Raw genomic sequence first — 20919 nt, 5'->3', positions numbered from 1 at the left:
GGGGGAGGTGGGGGTGGGTGGGCACAGAACAGTTTGCTAATGTTAAATGATTTGGTCTCACCCATGGAGAGGAGCTATAAATCATCCCAAACGAGGGTCAATTAAGAGTTGAAGACAGTTAGCGTTGGACTTAAACTCACTCTTGGGTATTGTTGGCACCAAGCCCAGAAATACATTTGTCCTATACTGCCACCATGTACATATATATATATATATACATATATATATACTGATATACACAGAGCATAAGGGAACTGCACTGTGCTTGAAGATTAATAAGCACAGCACTCCTACCTTGTCACATCCAGAGTGAAATAAATTAAAGGCAGCATCGTTGCATCACTAATTCATATGGATTCACTCCCTCATCTACAATGGGGTCCAAAAGTCTCACACCACTATGTTTCCATACATGTTTACACATGCAGTTACATATTATCCCAATCTATCTCCATCCTCGCAGACTCCCTGATGTGCTTCATTTACCTCACAGCGTGCCGTTCATGCTAGAACAGGCACTCTGATTTGATGTTGTTTGTTCCCACTTTGTCCTTTTTCTTCACGGAGTAGAAGTCGCCGGCAACATTGCTGAGTCATGCTAGCAGCCCCGAGAGTCAGTCAACCTGATGTGATCAGGTTAGCTCAAGATAAAGTGCAGGGCTACGCTCGCTTCGCACCCCAACCCCCTCACCCCCACCCCCGGACCTGATTTATCCAAATAGGGAAAAGAGCAGTTTGTAAGTACACACACAGCAGGGCAACAAGTTCTGGATTTAACTCTGGATTCTGGAGGGATGAGTTTGAGCAATTTGTGTTGTCAGATGCTTCCAGTATTAATCTGTCTGATGCTGCAGCAGAAAAGAGCCTGGATAGAAAAACTATTTAACCTCTTTTATAACCTCTGCACATTCAATCCAACCTGGTCTGATATGATATTCTGCTTTAGGTTCGATTATTTTGTGACAGATGTTTTTCCACACACAAAAACAATCAGAGATGGGAAGGAAGAGATTATGAAATCATGTTTCCACTAAACTTTATTCAGTATTCAGACCACAATCAAACAGAAAACTCACATCCAGGATGTCACTTTTGCAAAACAGGAAGAAAATCTAGCGTCTTAGAAAAGCCAATTATATTCAAGGTGTGTGCCGTTTTCTGTGCAGGATGAGTACCTGAACGAGGAGGTGGACGCTCGGATGATTGAGTATGAGGACAACCGGCCCCTCCTGGATCTCTTCCTGCAGAAGCCCATGGGGATGCTTTCGCTGCTGGATGAGGAGAGTCGCTTCCCGCAGGCCACAGACCAGACCCTCGTAGGTCAGTGATTTCAGCCGCAGCGGGAACTAAAGCTGCTTTTGGGTGGATTTACCGTCTACAGCCTGTATTTGTCTAGGAATTATCGACCCAAGTGTGCAAAGTCTTTCTCAATAACAATCGCAAACAAGTACTAAAGTACCAAAAAGAGAGTTTTTATTCACTTTGCTCAACCAAAGTTTGTTGAGAAGGACGATGGAGGAGAAGCAAACCTCGTGGGTTGTCTGAAATTTAAGTGTTCCAACACCTGAAGGGATGAAACCAACTCTAATCCCTTTTTTTTGTCTGGCAGAGAAAAACAATATTATGTCTTCTCCGGTCGGGACGATAATTAAATGATGTACAATTTGGTATTTTAGAGAAATTTGATGATAATCTCAAGACCAAAAGCTTCTGGAGACCAAAGAGGGTCGACCTCGGCTTTGGGATTCACCACTACGCCGGAAAGGTAATCGACATTTCATGATGATTCATTCATTTTAAACTGAAGCCAGTTTAAACACGTGTTGGCTTCTCATATATAACTCATATCATTTATATATTTTTTATTTTTCACTCCCAAGGTGATTTACAACGCCGCAGGCTTCTTGGCAAAGAACAGAGACACACTCCCGGCCGACATCGTCCTGCTGCTGAGGTCGTCGGAGAACGAGCTGGTTCGGAAACTAGTCACCCATCCGCTCACCAAAACCGGTACGGAGGATGTCGGCTCTTAAATGAAGTTTAACCTTTTTAAGGAAAAAGAAGGAAGTTGTTTGAGCCTTTTAATTAATCAGCAGTAATGCATACCTGAAGTGAAACAACAGGCGATTGTAACTCCTCCTCTTAGCAGGGCTTTTCCTCCCTTTTGTCTGCCAGACATTTGCCGGCCCTGGCATCTCCTTCTTGGCAGAGCGGGCTCCGTCAAAATCCAACCGCAAAGCCAATAATCACATAATCGCTCTTTTTAAAGTGAAGCGCCGGCGTCACGTGACGGCGTGCCCGGTTTTGTCGTCGCTGACCTAATCGGCTGTAACTGGCGTTGGAAAGGGAAAGACGACTGAGCCTCATCCCCTGTTTGTTTCTTCCACAGGAAACCTCGCCCACACCAAGGGTAAAGGCATAAACACATTGCGCAGCCCGCGGACCCCGACACGCACCATCAACTTCACCAAGGTACTGTCTGTATTGTCACTGTAATATCTCCTGCATCAAGAACTTCCCCTGAAAAAGTCACCCCCCCCCCCCCCCCCCCCCCCCCGTCACTACAACACCCAAGAGCTGCTCTTTAATTACAATACAGCTTCTCCTGTTCCTGCCTTTTTGTTTTACCCAACTGTAATTATAGCTTCTTATTTTCTTCCCTTTTCTTTTTGTCTTCTTCTCTCCTCATCGCTTTCTCTGTCTTTGCATCTCTGTCATAAAAGATGGGAGTGCTAACCTTATACAGTTCTTTTTCTTTCAGTGAGGTAATCAACACATTTCCACGTAGTTTGTGTCGTATTTTACCAAATTCGGTACGACCCTCACTCACTCCTTGTGGCCTGTGTTTCTATTAGAACCGGTTTCAGTTCATGCTTGTTATTTTCCCCTTAATGCATACAGTGTGTGTGCATGTCCGTGAGCTCGTGTGTGTGTGTGTGCAACCTTGCTTTGTAAAACGCTAAATGAATAACCAGCATCTCCATCTTCTGGACGTAGGACCTTATGCCAAGTTTTCAAACTTTCCATTTTTTGCATTAAAAACATTCAGTAATCAGTGAGTGAGTCTCTTTCGGCTGCTGGTGGCCAAATAAAAAATAAATAAAGATAAATAAAAACTCCTCCTGGTGACTTGATTACACTCCTTTCTTCAGTAAATTAGTTTACATTGTGGAAGTTCACGATTTTGAGCGCCTGAATGTAAAACCCGAGGCGGTTTGCTCCCCTAAAAGCAATCGGCAGTAGCTACATTCAAATGAACTGTTTTTGATGAGTTCTTGAATCTTATTTCCATTCATCTGCATATGTTAGACAAAAAAATAGAAAATAAAACAAGCTCATCAAAGGCTTTCGCTCTTAAGAAGCAACAATGAGCTTTTTAAATGCTACAAACAGTCTTAGGCTGACGGCTTGCTGTAACGGTGCCTCCCCCCTCCCTCCTCTCTCCCTCCCTCCCTCCCTCCAGTGTATTTGTGCTGAGAATTAGATTTAGAGCTTGTTAAATTGTTACCAAATATATGCCGGAAGCAGGTTAATACATTTGTGTGTGTAATTGACGATGTTCATGTCGATGTATTTGTCTGTGTTGCAAATACTGTGAACGCCTGATTAATTCTAGCAGTTTTTAATCGTATAACTTGTGTTTGATTATGAAATAATGTACGACTATAGCTTCAGACAGGTTGTATTTATGCAGACCGTGCTCTTGATTTGGCACTTTTTTATTTTTATTTTATGCATCTCTTTTGCAGCCTTCTCTGGAGTTAAAGCTCAAGCCTGAAAAAAAAATCTCGCTTCATGTGCCTCTCGATGACACAGTACAAACGAAAACGGTGATTGGTGATTTAAAAAAAAAACAAAACAAAACAACATGATGAAAGTGCATTGAGAATTGTAATGGAAACATGTCCTCCATTATGATTTTTAAAGATGTAAATCATCTGCAGGTGGGCTGCAGCTGACACAGTGTCTTTATTTTGCTCCCTTATCCTCAACTACTCTGTTGGCCTATGTGCACTGTTATCAAAATGCTCCCATTTATCCCATAAAGTTGTAAAATAAAAGCATTAGTAGTGTAGAGAGTAGTGAAACCAGGTAGTACAGTATGAATTATATTGGTTTTTGACACGTTTAATGTTTTTGCAGCCGGGCGAACAGGGAGACACGCCCTACCACCCGAGAGAAACCACCAACATGAGAACACAGACGGTGGCCTCTTACTTCAGAGTAAGACTTTATTCTCTTTTTTTAAATTGCTCACGTGTCAGTGCATCAGTTTTCTTTATTCCCTCGCTGCTCTCGTGCTCTCTCTAGTACTCTCTGATGGACCTGCTGTCCAAGATGGTGGCGGGGCAGCCTCACTTTGTGCGCTGCATCAAACCCAACAACGATCGCCAGGCCAGCAAGTTCGACCGGGAGAAGGTTCTGGTTCAGCTGCGTTACACCGGCGTTCTGGAGACCGCCAAGATCAGGCGGCAGGGTTACTCTCACCGCATCCTGTTTGCCAACTTCATAAAGAGGTCAGCGGGTTCTCACTCCAATTTTAAAAAGGAAGGAAACAGCTGATTAAAGTCAGTGTGTGACGTGTCCAGCTGATGACACTGATTGTTGCAGGTACTACATCTTGGCGTTCCCTGCTCACGAGGAGCCGGCTGGGACTCCAGAGACGTGTGCTGCAATACTGGAGAAAGCCAAGCTGGAGAACTGGGCAATGGGGAAGACTAAGGTGAGTAGCGTTTGCTCGTTCAGTTTGAAGTGGCGTTGGTAGTTGGTATTCCCCGTCACGGTATCTTGTGCAGCAGCCTGGTATAATGAGCAGGAGGCGTGGTGTGAAATCAGCGGAGTGCTCCTTTAAACGAGACACTGAGGCCAAGATAAAACCCATTTCAGCTTGGCGTGATTGTACAGGCGAATTATAATGCTGTTGCTAGGAGGGGGAGAACATGACTGCAACACACTGAAATGATGACTTCATTGATGCTGGGATCAATAAAGTGTTTTGTCTTGGCTGTCAGGTTTTCCTGAAGTACTACCACGTTGAACACCTGAACCTGATGGTGCAGCAGGCAACACAACGCATCATCCTGCTCCAGGCGTGCGTTCGCGGCTGGCTGGGAGCCAAACGCTACCGGCGGATACTGAGAGAGCGGGAACAGAGCGCTCTGGTGCTGCAGTCGGGTTAGTAATCCGCACACTCTGTCAGCGTCCCGGAATATGAATGAGTCACGAAGCGGCCGCGCTAATTCACGCTTTAATCTCCAGCTTACAGAGGTCATAAAGCTCGGAAGAGGGTCGCCGAAGACAAAATCAAAGCGAAGTTTGAGGCCTTCATCACCAAGTTTCAGGCCGGTGAGAACAGTCGTCCTACACGATCCGAGCTTGGTGTGAGTTCTGCTGGTTTATGTTTTGCTTGTCTCCCTCTTCAGTTTGCAGGGGCTACCTAGCGAAAAAGAAATACAAGGAGTTGGTGGACGAAAAGAACAAGGCTGCGACCAAGATTCAGGCTCGCTACAGAGGCCACAAGGAAAGGAAGAGCTTCAAAAGAAAACGGTGAGGGAAAATCCAAACAATAAACCCCTGGGAAAAAAAAAGATGTTGAATTGTTTGATTGACAAAGATGTACCTATTTTCTTTTTTAGGGAAGCCAAAGAGAAAGAGAAAGCAGAGAAAGCCCTTAAAGAAGCAAAGGACGAGGAGGACGAAACTAAAGCCGCCGTGGTTCTCCAGAGCAACTACAGGGGATTCAAAGAGAGGAAAAAGTTCAAGGAGAGGAAAAAGACGATGGCCGGGGCCGAGCTAGAGCTGCCACCAAACATAGTGGAGGAACAGGAAGTAGGCGGGGAAGAGCCTACGGGTAAGGAAGAAGAAGAGGCAAAGACAGAGGAGAATGAAGAGGATGAAGAAAGTACATATGAAGCAGAGGAAAACGATGACAGCGATCACACACAGGTGCCAGAAGATGACGAACATACAGAAGTGGCGGACGAAGCGGTGATTTCGGACGCACCAGCAGCAGATGCTGGAAAAGAGGAGCAGGAAGAGGTCAAGACGGGGGGAAATGGACAGGAAAATGCTGCAGGGGAAGAGGCTGTCAACTTAGAGGAGGAAACCAAGGCAGCCACTGTGATCCAGAGTAATTTCAGAGGTCACAAAGAGAGGAAGAGGCTGCAAGAAGAAGGCAAAATCCCAGCGAAGAAGCAGAAAGGAAAAAGCTCGACAGGTGAAGAAGAAGAAGCAGCCGCGGTGACCACGGAGGAAGAACTTCCCGAAGCTCCGACACCGGCAGAGGAAATCTGCAGTGAAGACCAAGAAGTTTCTCATAGCGACGCCAAGTCAGAGGACGCAGACGAGGCCAAAGCAGCGGTGGTGCTTCAGAGTAACTTCCGCGGCCACAAGGAGCGCAAACGTCTGGAGGAGGAAGGAAAGATCCCGAAGAAAAAGAAGAAGACGGAGGTTACACCAGGACCTCCAAAAGAGGAAGAGCAAGTGATGCACACAGAAGAATCAGCGCCAGAGTCTCAGCAGGACGCATCTGCCGAGAACGTGGACGGACTGGACGAGGAGAAAGCTGCTACCGTCCTTCAGAGTAACTTCAGGGGCCACCGGGACCGAAAGAAGCTGAAAGCAGAGAAGGAAGCTCAGAAGAAAGCGACGGAAGAGGCCGCCAACGATGCAGAGGGGGGAAGTAAAGAGGAGCGGGAAGAAGAAGAAGAAGAAGAGGAGGAGGTCCTGGATGTTACTGATGTGGAGATTGAACATAAAGAGGAGACTGACGCTGAGAAAGAAAGACTGGAGGAGGAACAGGCTGCAGTGAAGATCCAGAGTAACTTCAGAGGGTACAAGGACAGGAAGAACCTGAAGGCCAACAAGGAAACGGCACAGAATGAAGCTCAGCAACTAGAGAGCTTCTCAAAACAGGTCACGCCACTTTACTCCCCAGTCACCTCCCCAACTTATAATTTTTTCCTGCTTGTATATTATTTCTGTTTAATCTCTTTCGACAGATCGCGCAGACTTCTCAGGACTTCGTCGCCTTGCAGCACAAGCTGAATGAGATCATCCAGGCCCATCAATCAAACCCGGCGAACAACGGCATGTTTGTGAGGGGGAAAGCAATGAATGGCTTCGCTTCCCAGAATCAACAATCAAGTAAGATAAGCGAGACGGACTCACTGTTTGTGTGTGTGTGTGTGTGTGTGTGTGTGTGTGGGGGGAAAAAACAGATGATAAAAAGGTGATACATGCAATGCAGAGTGTGGGCTCGGATGAACCTGAGGTTAATGTGCAGTTTTGGTTCTGTATTTTTGTTTTTTTTGTTTCATTTCCTGCCGCACTAAGAAAGAAAGGGAAACGTTCAAACTTTGATTGTAAATATCCAGGATCTGGGGAAAGGAATGCGTCCTTCTCTCTCTCTCTCTCTCTCTCTCTCTCTCTCTCTCTCTCTCTCTCTCTCTCTGTCTCTCTCTCTCTCTGTCTCTCTCTCTCTCTCTCTCTCTCTCTCTCTCTCTCTCTCTCTCTCTCTCTCTCTCTCTCTCTCTCTCTCTCGAGTGCGTCTTGATTAAGTCAGGAAACCTGGGAAAGTCAAGTGCCAAAACAGGAAGCGCCGTCTCTACCTGATGTGTCATCAAATATAAAAAAAAATTTTCATCTGCGCAGGTGATAGGTGTAATTGCTTTTGTGGCGGGGGTGCAAATTGAAAGTTCACTGTCTCTGCGAAATCAGAGATGGCAGCTGAAATGTCACCGCCGTCGCAGGTTCGGGTGTCTTGATGAAATAATGAAGTAATTATGTAATAAGATCAATGAGTTTCTTGGACGGCATCCTGATTATTCTGTAATCCATTTGATCTGTTGTGGATTTTTTCTTAAGTTTTATTGCAGAATCTAGAGCGTAGAGTTAAAGTGTCTCTTGAATCTTGTCGAATTCTGATAATTATTGTGATATTTCATCTTTTAATTAGTCGCACTATAAACTATTAATCGCTTATTTACTCTGAACATGATCCTACCTAGTTAACACACACACACACACGTTATGTGGTGTTCAATCGTTCAAGGTTTTTGCGAAATAGGCGTATTCACTTTCTTGCCCAGATTTAGACACGAAGCTTGAGCCAGCATGCGGTTAGCTTAGCTTAGCTTAGCTTAGCATAAAGACTTGAAAACAGAGGGGAAACAGCTAGCGTTGTTTGGATTTCCCCCTCATATTGTTTTAATGACAAATTAAGTGTATGTATGAAGTATGAACATTTTTACACACAAACACACACACAAATAAACACAGACATGTTTGCCCTTTACAGGCTGTTTTTGAGCGCAGCACGTTGCCTGAAGCAAAGCAGAATGAATTTTCTGTGTTATTTCCGAGGGCTACAGCAACTCCCTGTAAAGTGATGCTTTTCAGCCCCACTAGGTCATTTCTCCATCGATAGGACGAAGCCGTCCTCATGAATTTAATTGACGTAATAAAACTTCATAAGAATCATTTGTGACACAGACAATGAAACCGGAGGAACGCCAGTCACAATGTTCTTCATGGGAAAGGTCATCAAATGTTAATCACGTTACCGTGAGCGAGCGTTTCCGGCAATTGTGGCAGGAATTAAAAAAAAAAAAAAAAAAAGAGGGTGCGTGAAATTGGCTTTACTTTGTTTGAGCAACACAGAATGACCTTTTAGAAACACTCGTTCAATGATATCAGAAACTTTTCATCTCCTTTACCTGAGAGCTTCTGCACGTGATGGATGGTTTTCGCCACGTGTTCTTCACCCTGGCGTGAACGCTGATTAATAATGAGCAACAAGCAAAGGTCATTGTAATATGTTTATAATTGCAGTATATCAGCTCATGACAAATGGAAGACGTCATGCATGTAAAAAAAAAAAAAAAAGAAAAGAAGAAGTCAAGCCGGTCACAAACACACGCCTCCTGCTTTATGTTCAATAGGTGAACATGGGCTATTACATAGTTATAGGTCTCTTTGTGTCAAAGGTTGTTTCACATAATCTCTGTTGGAAAATTCAAATCAGCCAAAGGCCTCAGGGTTAAGCTGCCGTACGTATGGAGGGTCGCTCAATAAGCACAACAAAGTCAGAGTGTAGCGTGGCGTTGGATCACGCTCAGCAGTCGCTTTAGTAATCCATTCGGCCGTGTGCATCGATTCCACCGACTCTCCCGCCATCTGCTCGTGATGGGCAGCCGCACAAATGACCGCAACAAGCTGGCTCCTTCAGCAAGATGGAAAAACACTGACCTGCTGTTGGATGCGGGTGTGTCAACCGTCACGTCGTCTTATTTAGGCGCTCAGGTTTCTGCTGACATCATCACCACCCTCACTTAGAGCATGAGGCGCGATGGACGGAGGGTTTGAACCAAACAGAAAGTAATTTTGAACTAAGAAGACGACGACTTGTTTGTTTCATCTCAAAGCTGAAAAGGGACAAAACATGTCATGAAAATTTAGGAAAAATCAGCCCTTGTGCATCCTGACGGCCAAAGGGTTAAAAGGCGCCGACTATGTGTCGCAACTTCCTAAAAATGTCCCTTACTTGGGTAATAAAACGTAGTATTATTTTTAGTTATTATTATTATAATACTATTATTAGTATTATTAGTTCAAACAAACATCTGAATTAGACAATACAACAATATATCATGAACCCCCCTGCAATAATATCACATATCTGCTAAATCTTCATACAGATGTCCACCTTTAATTGACATGCATTTTCACACCTCTCGAAAGGCATTCTGGGAAATGTAGGAAATAAGACAATGCAAGTTGAAGCTGTCCGGTGTTTTCAACCGTCGCCGTTGCTTTTCAGCTGACAAGAGATTGTCGAGGACCCCCCGCAGGACCCAGCAGCCGAAGACCCTGAACACGCCAGAGGACTCCACCTATTACACCCTGATTCATGTGAGTGAGATGGTGAATGATTTCAGATACTTGTGACACTGTAACTGCCCCCCCTCTCCCCTCCCCCCCTCCGCCCACCTATTGGCTTTCACAATGCACTATTGATTGGCAATTTCTCTCTCTTCCTGTAGTCCACTTTACTGCGTACAGTACAGTACAGTATGGTTCAAAAGCAAGAAATAAAGTAGTCTGGAAAAGTGTTCTCTGGAGTTCCTTCATTATTTTTGACAAGTAATTTTCTAAAGGCAGTTTCTTTTTATTCATTGTTCTCCAAATGTGATTACTTGAAATGTCCCATAATTTCAGCGAACAGTAGCTCTCTTCGCAGCTCTCGAGGTTTGTTTATAATGCTGCCGCCATTTCTGTTTAGATGACCAAGGCATATATTGTGACGTATCTAATCAATAATTTAATCAATGAATAATGAGCCCTGGCAAACTTTTTAGAAAAGCAATAATTGTGCGACGCCAAAAGAACTTAAAGTAGTTTGAAAAACGTGATCGAAAAGAACTTGATTCCTTTCTTATCAAATTGATCACATCTATTGGAGAGAAATTGATTTAAAATATTTAAAAGGTAATGATATTTAAGATTTTAGCATCTTTTTAAACGGTGGTTCCCAACATGGGGGTTACAAGGGGGAACCTCTTTTCTAAAACCACCTTTTGTTCTTCACCTGAACACAGAGATTGATTGGTATAGTGTTTGTTTGACCTGTAGTAACCTCTCCCCCCGTGTCTGTGCACTCAGCGCTCCGTCCAGGACGACAAACGCAAGCCCAGGAAAGAGGGGTAAGTCTCCGCTCCTTATTCCAACCTAATTTTAACAACCTGTCACGACTTTTTTAACGGGGCTGGCCCGCTGCCTGCCGCTCCAGAGTAATGACTGCAGGACGGTGCCAACATAAGGACAATGTCGGGGGTGCAAACTTAACAACGTGCAGCATTACACACATCCTCTGCGAAATTAATTAGCCTCATCTTTCACCTCGGATACATTCGCTGAATATGCCCAATGAAATTTAATGCTTTGTATGGTGGTGTTCTGTGAGGGATTGTATGATTTACACAGTTTTAAAACGATGTTTCGCACATATTGCTAAATTTACCTGCAGCTCAGATCCTTTAAAGAAGAAAAAAGTGACTTGAAAGTGTGTGTGGATGTGTTGTATTCATGCATATGTATGAGCCGTATAGGCCACAAGGTGAGAATCCCGCCCAGAGTGAGGGGGTGAAGATAGACCGATAGGGTTGGCTGAACAACCAGGGGCCAGGGTACTTCATCACAGCAGTCTGAGGAGACACACACACACACACACACACACACACCTTGACACACACACACAGTCCAACACTGCTCCAAACATCAAGGGTAATAATTTGTTAGCAGATAAATAAGGCCAGCGATGGACAGGAGCAGTTTACATGCATCATTAAGGATGAGAAGGTCAGCGGGAAAGATAGCATCTGTGGCTGAAGCTGACAGCGGAGGAGGAGGACGGGAGATGGGGGAATCGCGGGTGGTAAAAGGAGCGAGAACCACAGAGAAGACAGAGGTAATGACAGTAAATGGGAGTGAAGACATACAGAAGGAGAAACAGGGGGGGAAACAGCGGTTTGCCTGTGCCACAGATATCGAAAATTTTAGTGGCGGTATCAGAAGTGATGATCATTACACGTCTGTTTTGTTACAGTAGTGATTCAGCTCATGAAGCCGTTTATATTTGCCATTCAAAGCGCAGCGAGTTAAAGTCGTTCTGACGAAAGGAAGCGATGCTCTTTTATGTTTCCAGTGGCAGCTACAGCAGTTGGATGGAAATAAACAGGGGAAGAAATGGGTAGTTAGCACGGGCAGTGAACCGGGGGGGAACCCGCCTGCAGAACCGACCCTGTTTCAGCCACTGAGTCGGGGCTGAACCGGGTTCCCTGGGTGACTGAACCGGCCGTTAAACAGACGGGGGGAGAAATAATGGACGACAGCAGATTACAAAAATGAAAAATACAGAAACAAGACTAAAGCTGTGTCCCGAATATATATGACATACTACAGTACGGTCCACAACAGCTGTGGCCCAGCAGATAGAGCGGGTCGTCCACTAATCAGAAGGTCGGGGGTTTAATTCCCGGCTCCCTCCAGTCCACATATCGAAGTGTCCTGAACCCCGAATTGCCCTCGATGTATCATCCATTTTACATTCTAATCATCATAGTTTACTCTTTTAGCAATAGGACTTCTTACTGTTACTCATTATAATTAAATTCTCTACAAGGACGTTAATATCTGACACTAGAGGAAGAGTCAAAGCCAGTCGGATTCATCCTCTGGAAACCATTGTGTTTTATTTATATAGCACCATCATGATAAAAGATAATAACAACAAAGAAATGAACAAGATTAAAAAGATGTCACGTATGTGATTTATCGGCGAGCTGCAGCAGGAAGTGATGTTTGAAGCCCTGATTTAAATGAGCAGGAGCTCGTTCCACAGTTAAGACGCGATCCATCTGATCGTTAAGAGGTTTCAGTCCGGACCAGAGGTGATGGACCGACCGGCTTTGCCAACCTTATAGCCGTGGCTGCAAATGTCGCCAGTGGCTGCACTGATTGAGAAGTAACCTCTGATCCGGTATTGATCCAGCTCTGTGTATAAAACAGCTGATAAAAAGTCTGTTATTCGAGCCAATGTCATCACTGTGTCAGTGACATAATTCAGCCGGTGCCCCAGAGAACGGGGCGATAATTACAATCAAGGAGAAATGCTCAGAGTGGCACATTCATCATGATTCATCAGCGGGATGAGTGTGTGTCTGAGGTCAGGTCAGGCCTCACACTCATCCCAGTGCTGCCGCGAGGTCATCAGTTTACGGGACGGCGTTGACGCCTCTGACGCTGCAGCACTGCACTTGTAAAAGACTCTGATTTCCAATAGCATTTCTCACCATGTCAGAATGTGTGAGACTCATTGATCTCCACGTGGAAATGATTTATTTTTTTCTCACTCTTTTTCATATGGAGGTCAGAGCGCAGGTTCGGCTTCGTAACAGCTCCCCTGGAGCGGATGGACGATTTATACAGTCTGGTGGGCAGATGCTTGCAGACTGAGGGTTTGACATTTATCCTCTTTTCTTCCTGTCCTCCGGGACGTGTCACCACACTGTTGGTACGTTAATTGTCAAGTAGAGGAACTGCACAAACGAAGTGTCTGAGAATTAAGTCCTGTCACGACATTGATATGAATACATGAGTCCAAAAGAGCCCTTATCCTCTTAATGAAATGATAGTTTTCAATATCAGTGCGATCCATCCTTTTGAGGAGGTTAAATCAACTAAAAAGATTTCTGTCACTTGGGGAAAATGTACTGGCTGTAAACTATGAGGTGGAAGTTGAGGGTTTTCTAGCTGCTGCTGCTGCAAGACCTGTAAATATTAAAAACAAAAGCTACCTGCTGCAGAGAGCACGAGGGACTTCAAACACACAGCTGGATACAGGCCTGACCGTGGATGAACTCTTACAAAAGTTGTTAGAGATTGAACATGTGCCCCCCCACCCCCGACATCCATCCATCCATCCTCTCTGTTTGTGCTTCAGTCCAGGGAAGCTGCTGGACGTAGACGACCAGTACTACGGGGGCCTGTCCACCAGCATGTCCGAACCCTCCATGCCCACAGAGGAGCCGTCACGACAGAGGAGCATGCCCGAGAGGAGGGGCTCTTTGGAGAGGAGGCGGTCCTCGGACAGGAGGCGGTCCTCGGACAGGAGGCGGTCCTCGGACAGGAGGCGGTCCATGGGCAGGAGAAGGTCCATGGATCGGAGGCAGTCTGGCGACCAGAGACCAGCTGCTGCCGGTAGACAGACCAGAGAGAGGGCCGTCACGGATCCAGAGCGTCCCAAACCCCCCGCCGACGACAGGTACATCATCGCTCAGGATCGTCCAGTCAGAGCAATGATGTAACGATTTTTATGACTCGCCGCCGGCGACAGCCAGAGGCATATTTGTGTTCCGGTTGTCTGTCCCATTCTCGTGGACATGATATCTCAGTAACGCCTAGACAGAACACAAACATTCACTCAGACTCAAGGACGAACTGAATGGGTTCTTTTTTAGCCAAAAACTCAAGACTTCACAGCAATTATGACAAAATTTCACACAAATTGTTAATATTTTGACATGATTCTGGATAAACAGGGATGTAACCTGGAACTAGTCTGAGTGGCGGAGGCAGACAATAACAAGGAGGTGATTCTAGTTTCACATAAAATGGAGCATCGACTATTCAAGGTTCTATTTTTGTGAAACTGGTCAATAGTGAAACTAAAGTTTAGGTGGAAATAATCTAGAAGAGGAACTAACCACACCCATCAGTGATGTCACAGTGCACTGACGCACCGTGGGGTACACTGCTACATCACTGCAGCGAGGTGAGAAGTTCAACCACTAGGGGGCAACAAAGACAAGATTTTCACCTGCTGTTAAGTTGATTATTAAGAAGAAAATTGTTGAAGATTCATCAAATTAAAGACTGTAAGTGAAACACATTCGTGGTGCGTTATTGGTAATTAATTGAGCTGGTTATCAACTGTACTTGAGAATGGTAATCATGAACCTGTGAGGATCTGCATTTCGTCATTGAAAGATTAGCTTTCTGCTCCACAAGAAAAAGGGCCACACTTACATTTCACTTTCCACTCGGTCAAAAGAAAGAAGAGAGTAACAAATCCAAGTCTGAATTTCATCTGTTTTCTCTCTGTGTCTGGCCAGTGCCTCAGACAGGCCCACGCACATGATGAATGACCCCAGAAGATGATAAACAATATGAAATCTTTCTCCTGAACATGAATCTTTTCATCTCCTTCCTCAGTCTCTTCCCCGTTCTACTTCTTTTTAAAACTTTCTTTCTGCTGAATTTCACTGTTCTCTCTCTCTCTCTCTCTCTCCCCTGTAGTGTCGACATGCGCTCCGTTCCCAGAATGCCCTCCACCGATAGACGGGCTGAGGAGAACCCGTACGACTTCAGACACCTGCTGAGGAAGACCTCGCAGAGACGAAGGCTCATCAAACAGTACTGAACACTGGACTGAACTTCACCTTTTTTTCAAGCATCACACACACACACACACACACACACACGCCATGTTGACAGTGGATCATCAAATATCGTTGATTCATGATTCGTCACAGCTTCTTTTTAAAACCTTGTGAAACTGTTTAGTTAGGGGGAAATAAAAGGCACCGACTGCACTGATTTAATGCAGCATAGACAGGATGACGGCACGTGTAAATAATAAAATGCTCCGCCCCTTTAAACTTGCTGTAAATTAAAGTTTTATTTATGTAATTTGTAAACTAGACGTTGCTATTTTTTGCTTATTTCACTGTATCAACTTCCTTTCCTTTTTGGCTATTGTGTGTGTGAGGTTGAACATATCCATTTTAAACACCAGATGTGATTTTATAATGAATATAGATCATGTAAATATGCAGGTCCTGCGCTCACACTTGACCACTTTGCGTTTTCAGTCCGTTCTGATGAGCGCATCTTTGGGAAATCGGCCTCAGTGTTGTCATGTTGTAAGAAATTGTACATTGTTTTCTCTGCTGTGATCACCTGGTTTTGTTCATTTCAAAATAAAACATCATCAAATTCCCTCTGATGTTGCCTCCGTGCAACACGAGATCCCTCCTCCTTAACTCATATTCTTTTGCTTTTTCTTTTTTTTTAAACTGTAAATATTTCAATTTTGTTGAGTAAAAATAACGTTCAAGATATCAGCAGGGGCAAACAGAATCAGCTGTGTCATGTTTATCAAAACCACACTAGTAAATTCCTCTTCGTGTCATCCTCTTTTTCTTTGGGATTCAACCTCTGACCTTTAAGTGGCATTTTAGAAGAGGAAACCCCCCACAGGGAGTGTTGGGCTGACTGCACACACTGGCCCAAAAACCACACGCACAACCGCATAAATCCTGACTCAAAAAAACAAGAGAGCAGCAGGGATATGCTCCAGTTTTCCCATCATCCAGTAGGTGGATAATATATATATATATGATATTTAATATATATTTTTTTTTTTTACTTTAGATCTTTAGAGAAAAATATTAATATATAAAGGGAAAATCCAAAACTACACCAAAGGCTGAACCCATTAAAGAGAACAACACATACTGTAACTCCATATACAAATATTAAGGTTTTGCCAAAAGGGGTCCTGGTTATTTTAATCACTATTTTTGGCATGACATGGTTGGTGGTGATTTCCTCCATGAATCATAACAGATGTGGCTCAGTGTAGTTTTCATGCCTAGAGGCTGCATTTGCTCTCATTCTTGAATAAACGACTAAATAAATAAATAAATAAAAAGAAAATTTGCAGAAGGTGACTGGTGGATTTTAATGTGATATATAATGTGAGGAAATAGGTTATGATATATCCAAAATATCCAAAGTCTACAAACCAGGGTCCATTCAACAACAACAACAACAACAAAAAAGCAGATTTAAGGAGTATGTTCGTTTTATTAATGGATGAAATGTTAAGTAAGAACAAAACACCACAGTAAGTAAAACTCAAAACTACTATAAAATAGTTTTAGAGAAACGCGCCTCAGCACCGACGAGAAGAGACCCGTGCGCGAGCTCTCTCCTCCTCGCCGCCCCGCTGCTTCCTCCACCGGAGGCGGGCAATTAGAGCAGCCGGTCTCCAAGAAATAGGTCTGCGATTTGCCGGGCAGATGAATTGGTTGGCATTCACTGTCTGCATGGAGGCAGTGAAGTTCAGCAGCAGCAGAAGCAGCAGCAGCAGCGCGCATGCAGGGGGTGGGGGTGGATGGGTTGGGTTGGAGGGGGGGGGGCAAAATGTTAGGGGATGTTTGAAGCCTATGTATATGGAGTCACGACGTACGACGCAACGCAGTTCGTCATGACCTGAAGTGAATCACGACAGGATTTCTACAGTGACGTGAAATTTAGGTTACATGCAATTAGGCATGGCTGAGCCCGCGCGCTGCATATTCACCAGCAGCTAAAACAAAAAACAAAAAAACAACCTCTTCCTGGTTTTTGCGCTTCTTGTTCTTTTTTTATAATGTAAACTGTATATTTCTTTTCCCGCCCTGAACTTGCTCAGACTATCTTACAATCTGTTTTTTTTTTCTTTTTTCTTTCTATGAAGTGCGGAGAGCGGCTGCATGCGCTCTGCGTGGACGCGCTGACAGGAGTGCGCCGGTGAAGTGGAGCGCGTTTGCGGATTTCTCTTTGGAAGACGCCGCTTCATGCTTCGTGCACCTGTGGACGCCTGCACACGCTCACACCAACAGGACACCTTTTAAAAAAAAAAAAAAAAATTATTTCTTAAATTGTTTTTTCCTTCTTCATATCCACGAGCCGTTTTATTTTTAGGGGCTCTCTCCAGCTGCATAAAGCGCTGTGTCGGATGCACGGCGGGATTTTAAGCAGCCTGGTCAGATTCAGCACCACATCAGCTTTGAACGGCTCCCTGTCGCCGCGTGTGGATGGGCTCTGTCGGTCTCCGTGTCTCGTGCAGCTCCTAACTACCGGCAACAATGGCATCACACGGTTTTTGGTCTCTTGGCGGAGATAATACTGGGGCCAATACCGGGAGTCAAAGCCCCAGTACGCGTGAGTGGCTTTATTTTTATTTATTTTTTTGTCTTCATGGAAGCGGGCGCAGCGCTGTATTTCCCCGCGCATTGTCTGCAAAGCCCGCGTGCCTTGTTTTTTGTTTTTTGTTTGGTGTTAACATGATGCCACCGAATCAACCAAGCAGGCCTGCTGTATTTACAGTCACACTCACAGGGTTGTTTTTGATTCCAAGTTGCATGTTTTTTCCATCTTAAAGTTGGGACTGAACCCTCATCATCCTCCCCCATTTCCCCCCCCTCTCTCTCTCTCTCTCTCTCTCTCTCTCTCTCTGTCTCTGTCTCTCTCTCTCTCTCTTCCAGCCAGGGCTTGGTGCCAAGCGGCGGCCCAGAAATTATCCGGAGGAATTGGATCGAAATTATGTGGTATGTTGGTTCACACAGGGAGTGAGGCTGCGGAGGGGAGGGGAGGGGAAGGGGGGACGGCGAGCGTTGATAGATGGATGGAGGGCTATTTGGGCGACGCTCCTTTTTATCCCCATCATTATAGGCTATATTTATTGAACCTGGCCTCGACGGTAGAGTAATAACAATCATAGTAATAAACAGAGAGGAAAAAAAAAAAATATCTCAATGCTGTTTTGTGGTTTTCCAAAGCGCTGCTCAATGTCGGGGAGGTGGAGAAACCCGGCGAGTCGGCCGCCAAGCAGCCGCCGCAGACGACTGCCTCCAACTGCGGCTGCAACAAATCCTGCAACTGCACCAAAGCTGGCGTCGCCTTCTCCGACCTCTATTCAACAGGTACAAACACCAGACACACATGGACGGGCTTCATTTATTCAGTGTAATAAAAAAGAAAAAAAAGACACATATACACACAAATAAGTCATTGTTTTTAAATAAATGAAAATTAGCAGCAGAAGCATTTTGCAAATCTTTATTTTTTTCTTTCTAACGTTGATTTAAACGCGATTTTTCTTTCTTTATTCGTTCCCACCTGCATTGAAATACATGTTCAATATGAGAAATGAAATATAAAACAGCCCACAGAACACGTGTGTGCACGGATGGGATAATTATCTGTGATCTACACATCTGGATTGATCAGATTGAGTGATTTTATGAGGAATATTTTGGAGTATTTCGGAGGGGTCACCTTCAACAAAATTTGATCTGTTGAGCTTCGCAGAGGGAAAAAAAAATCACCTGAGCTGTTAAAATAATAAAAAACACTCGTGTTTTGGTGTAATTCTACATGTGTAGGCCTGTGGGATCATTTCACAGCTAAACTCGTCTCGTGGCCTACAAATCTGCATTTTAATGATGCATGAAAACAGCTTTTTTTTTTATTCCCACTGATGCACGAGTCCAAGTCCAGAAACATCAATCTTTATTTATTTATTTTTCTTTTTAATTTGTTTTTTTTCTCAGACCTGTTACCTGCCATGGACGGTGACACCAAAACAATGACCTTCCTGCAGGAAGTGGTGGATATTTTACTGGCCTACATCGTGGAGTCTTTCGACCGGGATACCAAAGTGATTGATTTTCACTATCCAAACGAGCTGCTGCAGATGAACAACTGGGAGCTGCAGGAGGAGCCCGCGACTCTGGATGATATCTTGATCAGCTGTCGCGCGACCCTGAAATACGCCATCAAGACAGGTAGGCCTGGCTCTCAGTTTCTGATAGAAGCTACTTTTATATATATGGCCTGCTTATTTTAAACGCGCAAAATCCACTTAAATATTTTCTACTTTAACACATAGATATAAAAATACCCCCCCCCTTTTTTTTTTTTTTTTTAAAAGCTGCATCTTGTAGGTGCACGAGGCCTAGACTCAGGCCTGCTCTATATGTCTAACTAGAAGCTTCAAATATCATTATATTGAATATGTAAAAGAATGTAAATGGTAATAACACAGAGATGTTGCAACACCTAGACTAATGACATAATAATGATAATAAAAATAATAATTAATAATAACATGCACTGAAGTTTGAATTGGCAAATCAAAAAAGGTTTTCAAATGACTTTTCTGTAGAAGGATATCCTCCAAAACTGCACATAGTGAAGACAGAATAAAACAAAGAAACTAAGAGAAAATAATCTGCTTTTAAAAAAAGAAAGAAAAAAAAAAAGGGGGGGGTAAAAAATGATAAATGATGCCTATGTAAAAAAGAAAAAATCAGGCTGGAAGTTGTCCTTGTTTTCCTCCTCCTGACCATCAGACCAATAAACGCAGTGACGCAGTAAATCTGGTTCACCAAGTGGGAGATAATAGGCTAATAACCTGCCTTCATGGGTCCATTATTCTCTGCTGACTGACACAGGCAGGAGGAGATTTACAGCCACAGCACAGCAAAGACCCCCCCCCCCCCAAAAAAGACCAAACAACAAACAAACAACAAACAAACATATATTCATCTTTTTAGAAACGTTTTACGCACTAATTCATAATTTATAAGCAGTTTATAAACAATAACCACATTATAGTGTAGTTGTTGGCAGATTTATTATTGTGCAGAATTTATAACTTCTCCTATGAAAACATATTCAATATTATTACGTGTGTTTTACTATATTATCATGTTTATGCAGCAGCCACAGGATTTATGTTTATATACTGCTCCTAAATGTTGAATTTAAGGGGTTAGAGAGAAATGTTATGTTGCATATTCTCTATGACGTAAAATACATGAGAAATTCAGATAGGCAGCCATCATGAATCAGACTTTGACGTCACCTATTTTTAAAAAAGAGTCCATATTGAATTCATTTCAGAAGCTGTGTTATTCGTAAATTCCTCCATTAAACCACGTCACAGCAAATCTTCTCATCATTTCTCAAAACGATTTAAAAACGTCACTGCAGCTGCATTTCTCTCCTCCAATTAAAGTGTTTCCATGATGACAGTTTCTTTTCGTCACAGCAAATCTTCTCATCATTTCTCAAAACGATTTAAAAACGTCACTGCAGCTGCATTTCTCTCCTCCAATTAAAGTGTTTCCATGATGACAGTTTCTTTTTGCACAAACGCACAAAAAGCACTTTTTCAATTTTTCCTGAAACCAAGATAAAAAATAAATTAATAAAAACTCCCACATTTCACACTCTTATTATTTTTTTTTTTTTACTCCTTGTCATTCAGCCCACCCCAGGTACTTCAATCAGCTCTCTACAGGATTAGACATGGTTGGCCTGGCAGCCGATTGGCTAACGTCCACCGCCAACACCAACATGTAAGTGTGCTGCCTGCTTCGTCGTGATTTTAAATGATCATGACAATGAATTCCATTTCCGGTCCGTCCGCCTGCTCTCTGCTCTGTGTCTGCGCCGGCTGATAGCAGCCTGTTTTTTTTTTTTCTTTCCACTCAATCATGGCAAATGAAAAGGGTGAAATGAAAG

General features: G+C 43.8%; 2 protein-coding genes across 2 annotated transcripts in view; both read left to right on the top strand.

Annotated features, from left to right (window-relative positions):
- Positions 1 to 15560, top strand: part of myo3a (myosin IIIA) — a 44656-nt gene extending 29096 nt beyond the window's left edge. Inside the window, exons 20-37 of the mRNA XM_087169940.1 lie at positions 1167 to 1320; positions 1677 to 1765; positions 1881 to 2010; positions 2390 to 2472; positions 2724 to 2765; positions 3750 to 3830; positions 4144 to 4224; positions 4312 to 4517; positions 4612 to 4723; positions 5013 to 5175; positions 5260 to 5346; positions 5424 to 5547; positions 5637 to 6915; positions 7002 to 7146; positions 9821 to 9912; positions 10663 to 10703; positions 13502 to 13822; positions 14857 to 15560. Coding sequence (XP_087026066.1) covers positions 1167 to 1320; positions 1677 to 1765; positions 1881 to 2010; positions 2390 to 2472; positions 2724 to 2765; positions 3750 to 3830; positions 4144 to 4224; positions 4312 to 4517; positions 4612 to 4723; positions 5013 to 5175; positions 5260 to 5346; positions 5424 to 5547; positions 5637 to 6915; positions 7002 to 7146; positions 9821 to 9912; positions 10663 to 10703; positions 13502 to 13822; positions 14857 to 14980 — 3354 coding nt within the window. The 3' untranslated portion in view covers positions 14981 to 15560. The remainder of the gene's footprint in view (positions 1 to 1166; positions 1321 to 1676; positions 1766 to 1880; positions 2011 to 2389; positions 2473 to 2723; positions 2766 to 3749; positions 3831 to 4143; positions 4225 to 4311; positions 4518 to 4611; positions 4724 to 5012; positions 5176 to 5259; positions 5347 to 5423; positions 5548 to 5636; positions 6916 to 7001; positions 7147 to 9820; positions 9913 to 10662; positions 10704 to 13501; positions 13823 to 14856) is intronic.
- Positions 15561 to 16824: 1264 nt separating this feature from the next.
- gad2 (glutamate decarboxylase 2) overlaps positions 16825 to 20919 on the top strand; it is a 15481-nt gene continuing 11386 nt past the window's right edge. Inside the window, exons 1-5 of the mRNA XM_023431483.2 lie at positions 16825 to 17550; positions 17874 to 17936; positions 18168 to 18311; positions 18942 to 19175; positions 20663 to 20753. Of these exons, the coding sequence (XP_023287251.1) occupies positions 17475 to 17550; positions 17874 to 17936; positions 18168 to 18311; positions 18942 to 19175; positions 20663 to 20753 (608 nt within the window). The 5' untranslated portion in view covers positions 16825 to 17474. The remainder of the gene's footprint in view (positions 17551 to 17873; positions 17937 to 18167; positions 18312 to 18941; positions 19176 to 20662; positions 20754 to 20919) is intronic.

Source organism: Seriola lalandi, unplaced genomic scaffold (genome assembly GCF_002814215.2).
Source record: "Seriola lalandi dorsalis isolate HSWRI2012SDOR001 ecotype SW California unplaced genomic scaffold, Sedor1 jcf7180002054923, whole genome shotgun sequence".
Lineage (NCBI taxonomy): Eukaryota > Metazoa > Chordata > Actinopteri > Carangiformes > Carangidae > Seriola > Seriola lalandi.
Note: the sequence above shows the minus strand (reverse complement) of the source record. Positions and strands in the feature narration are given on the sequence as shown.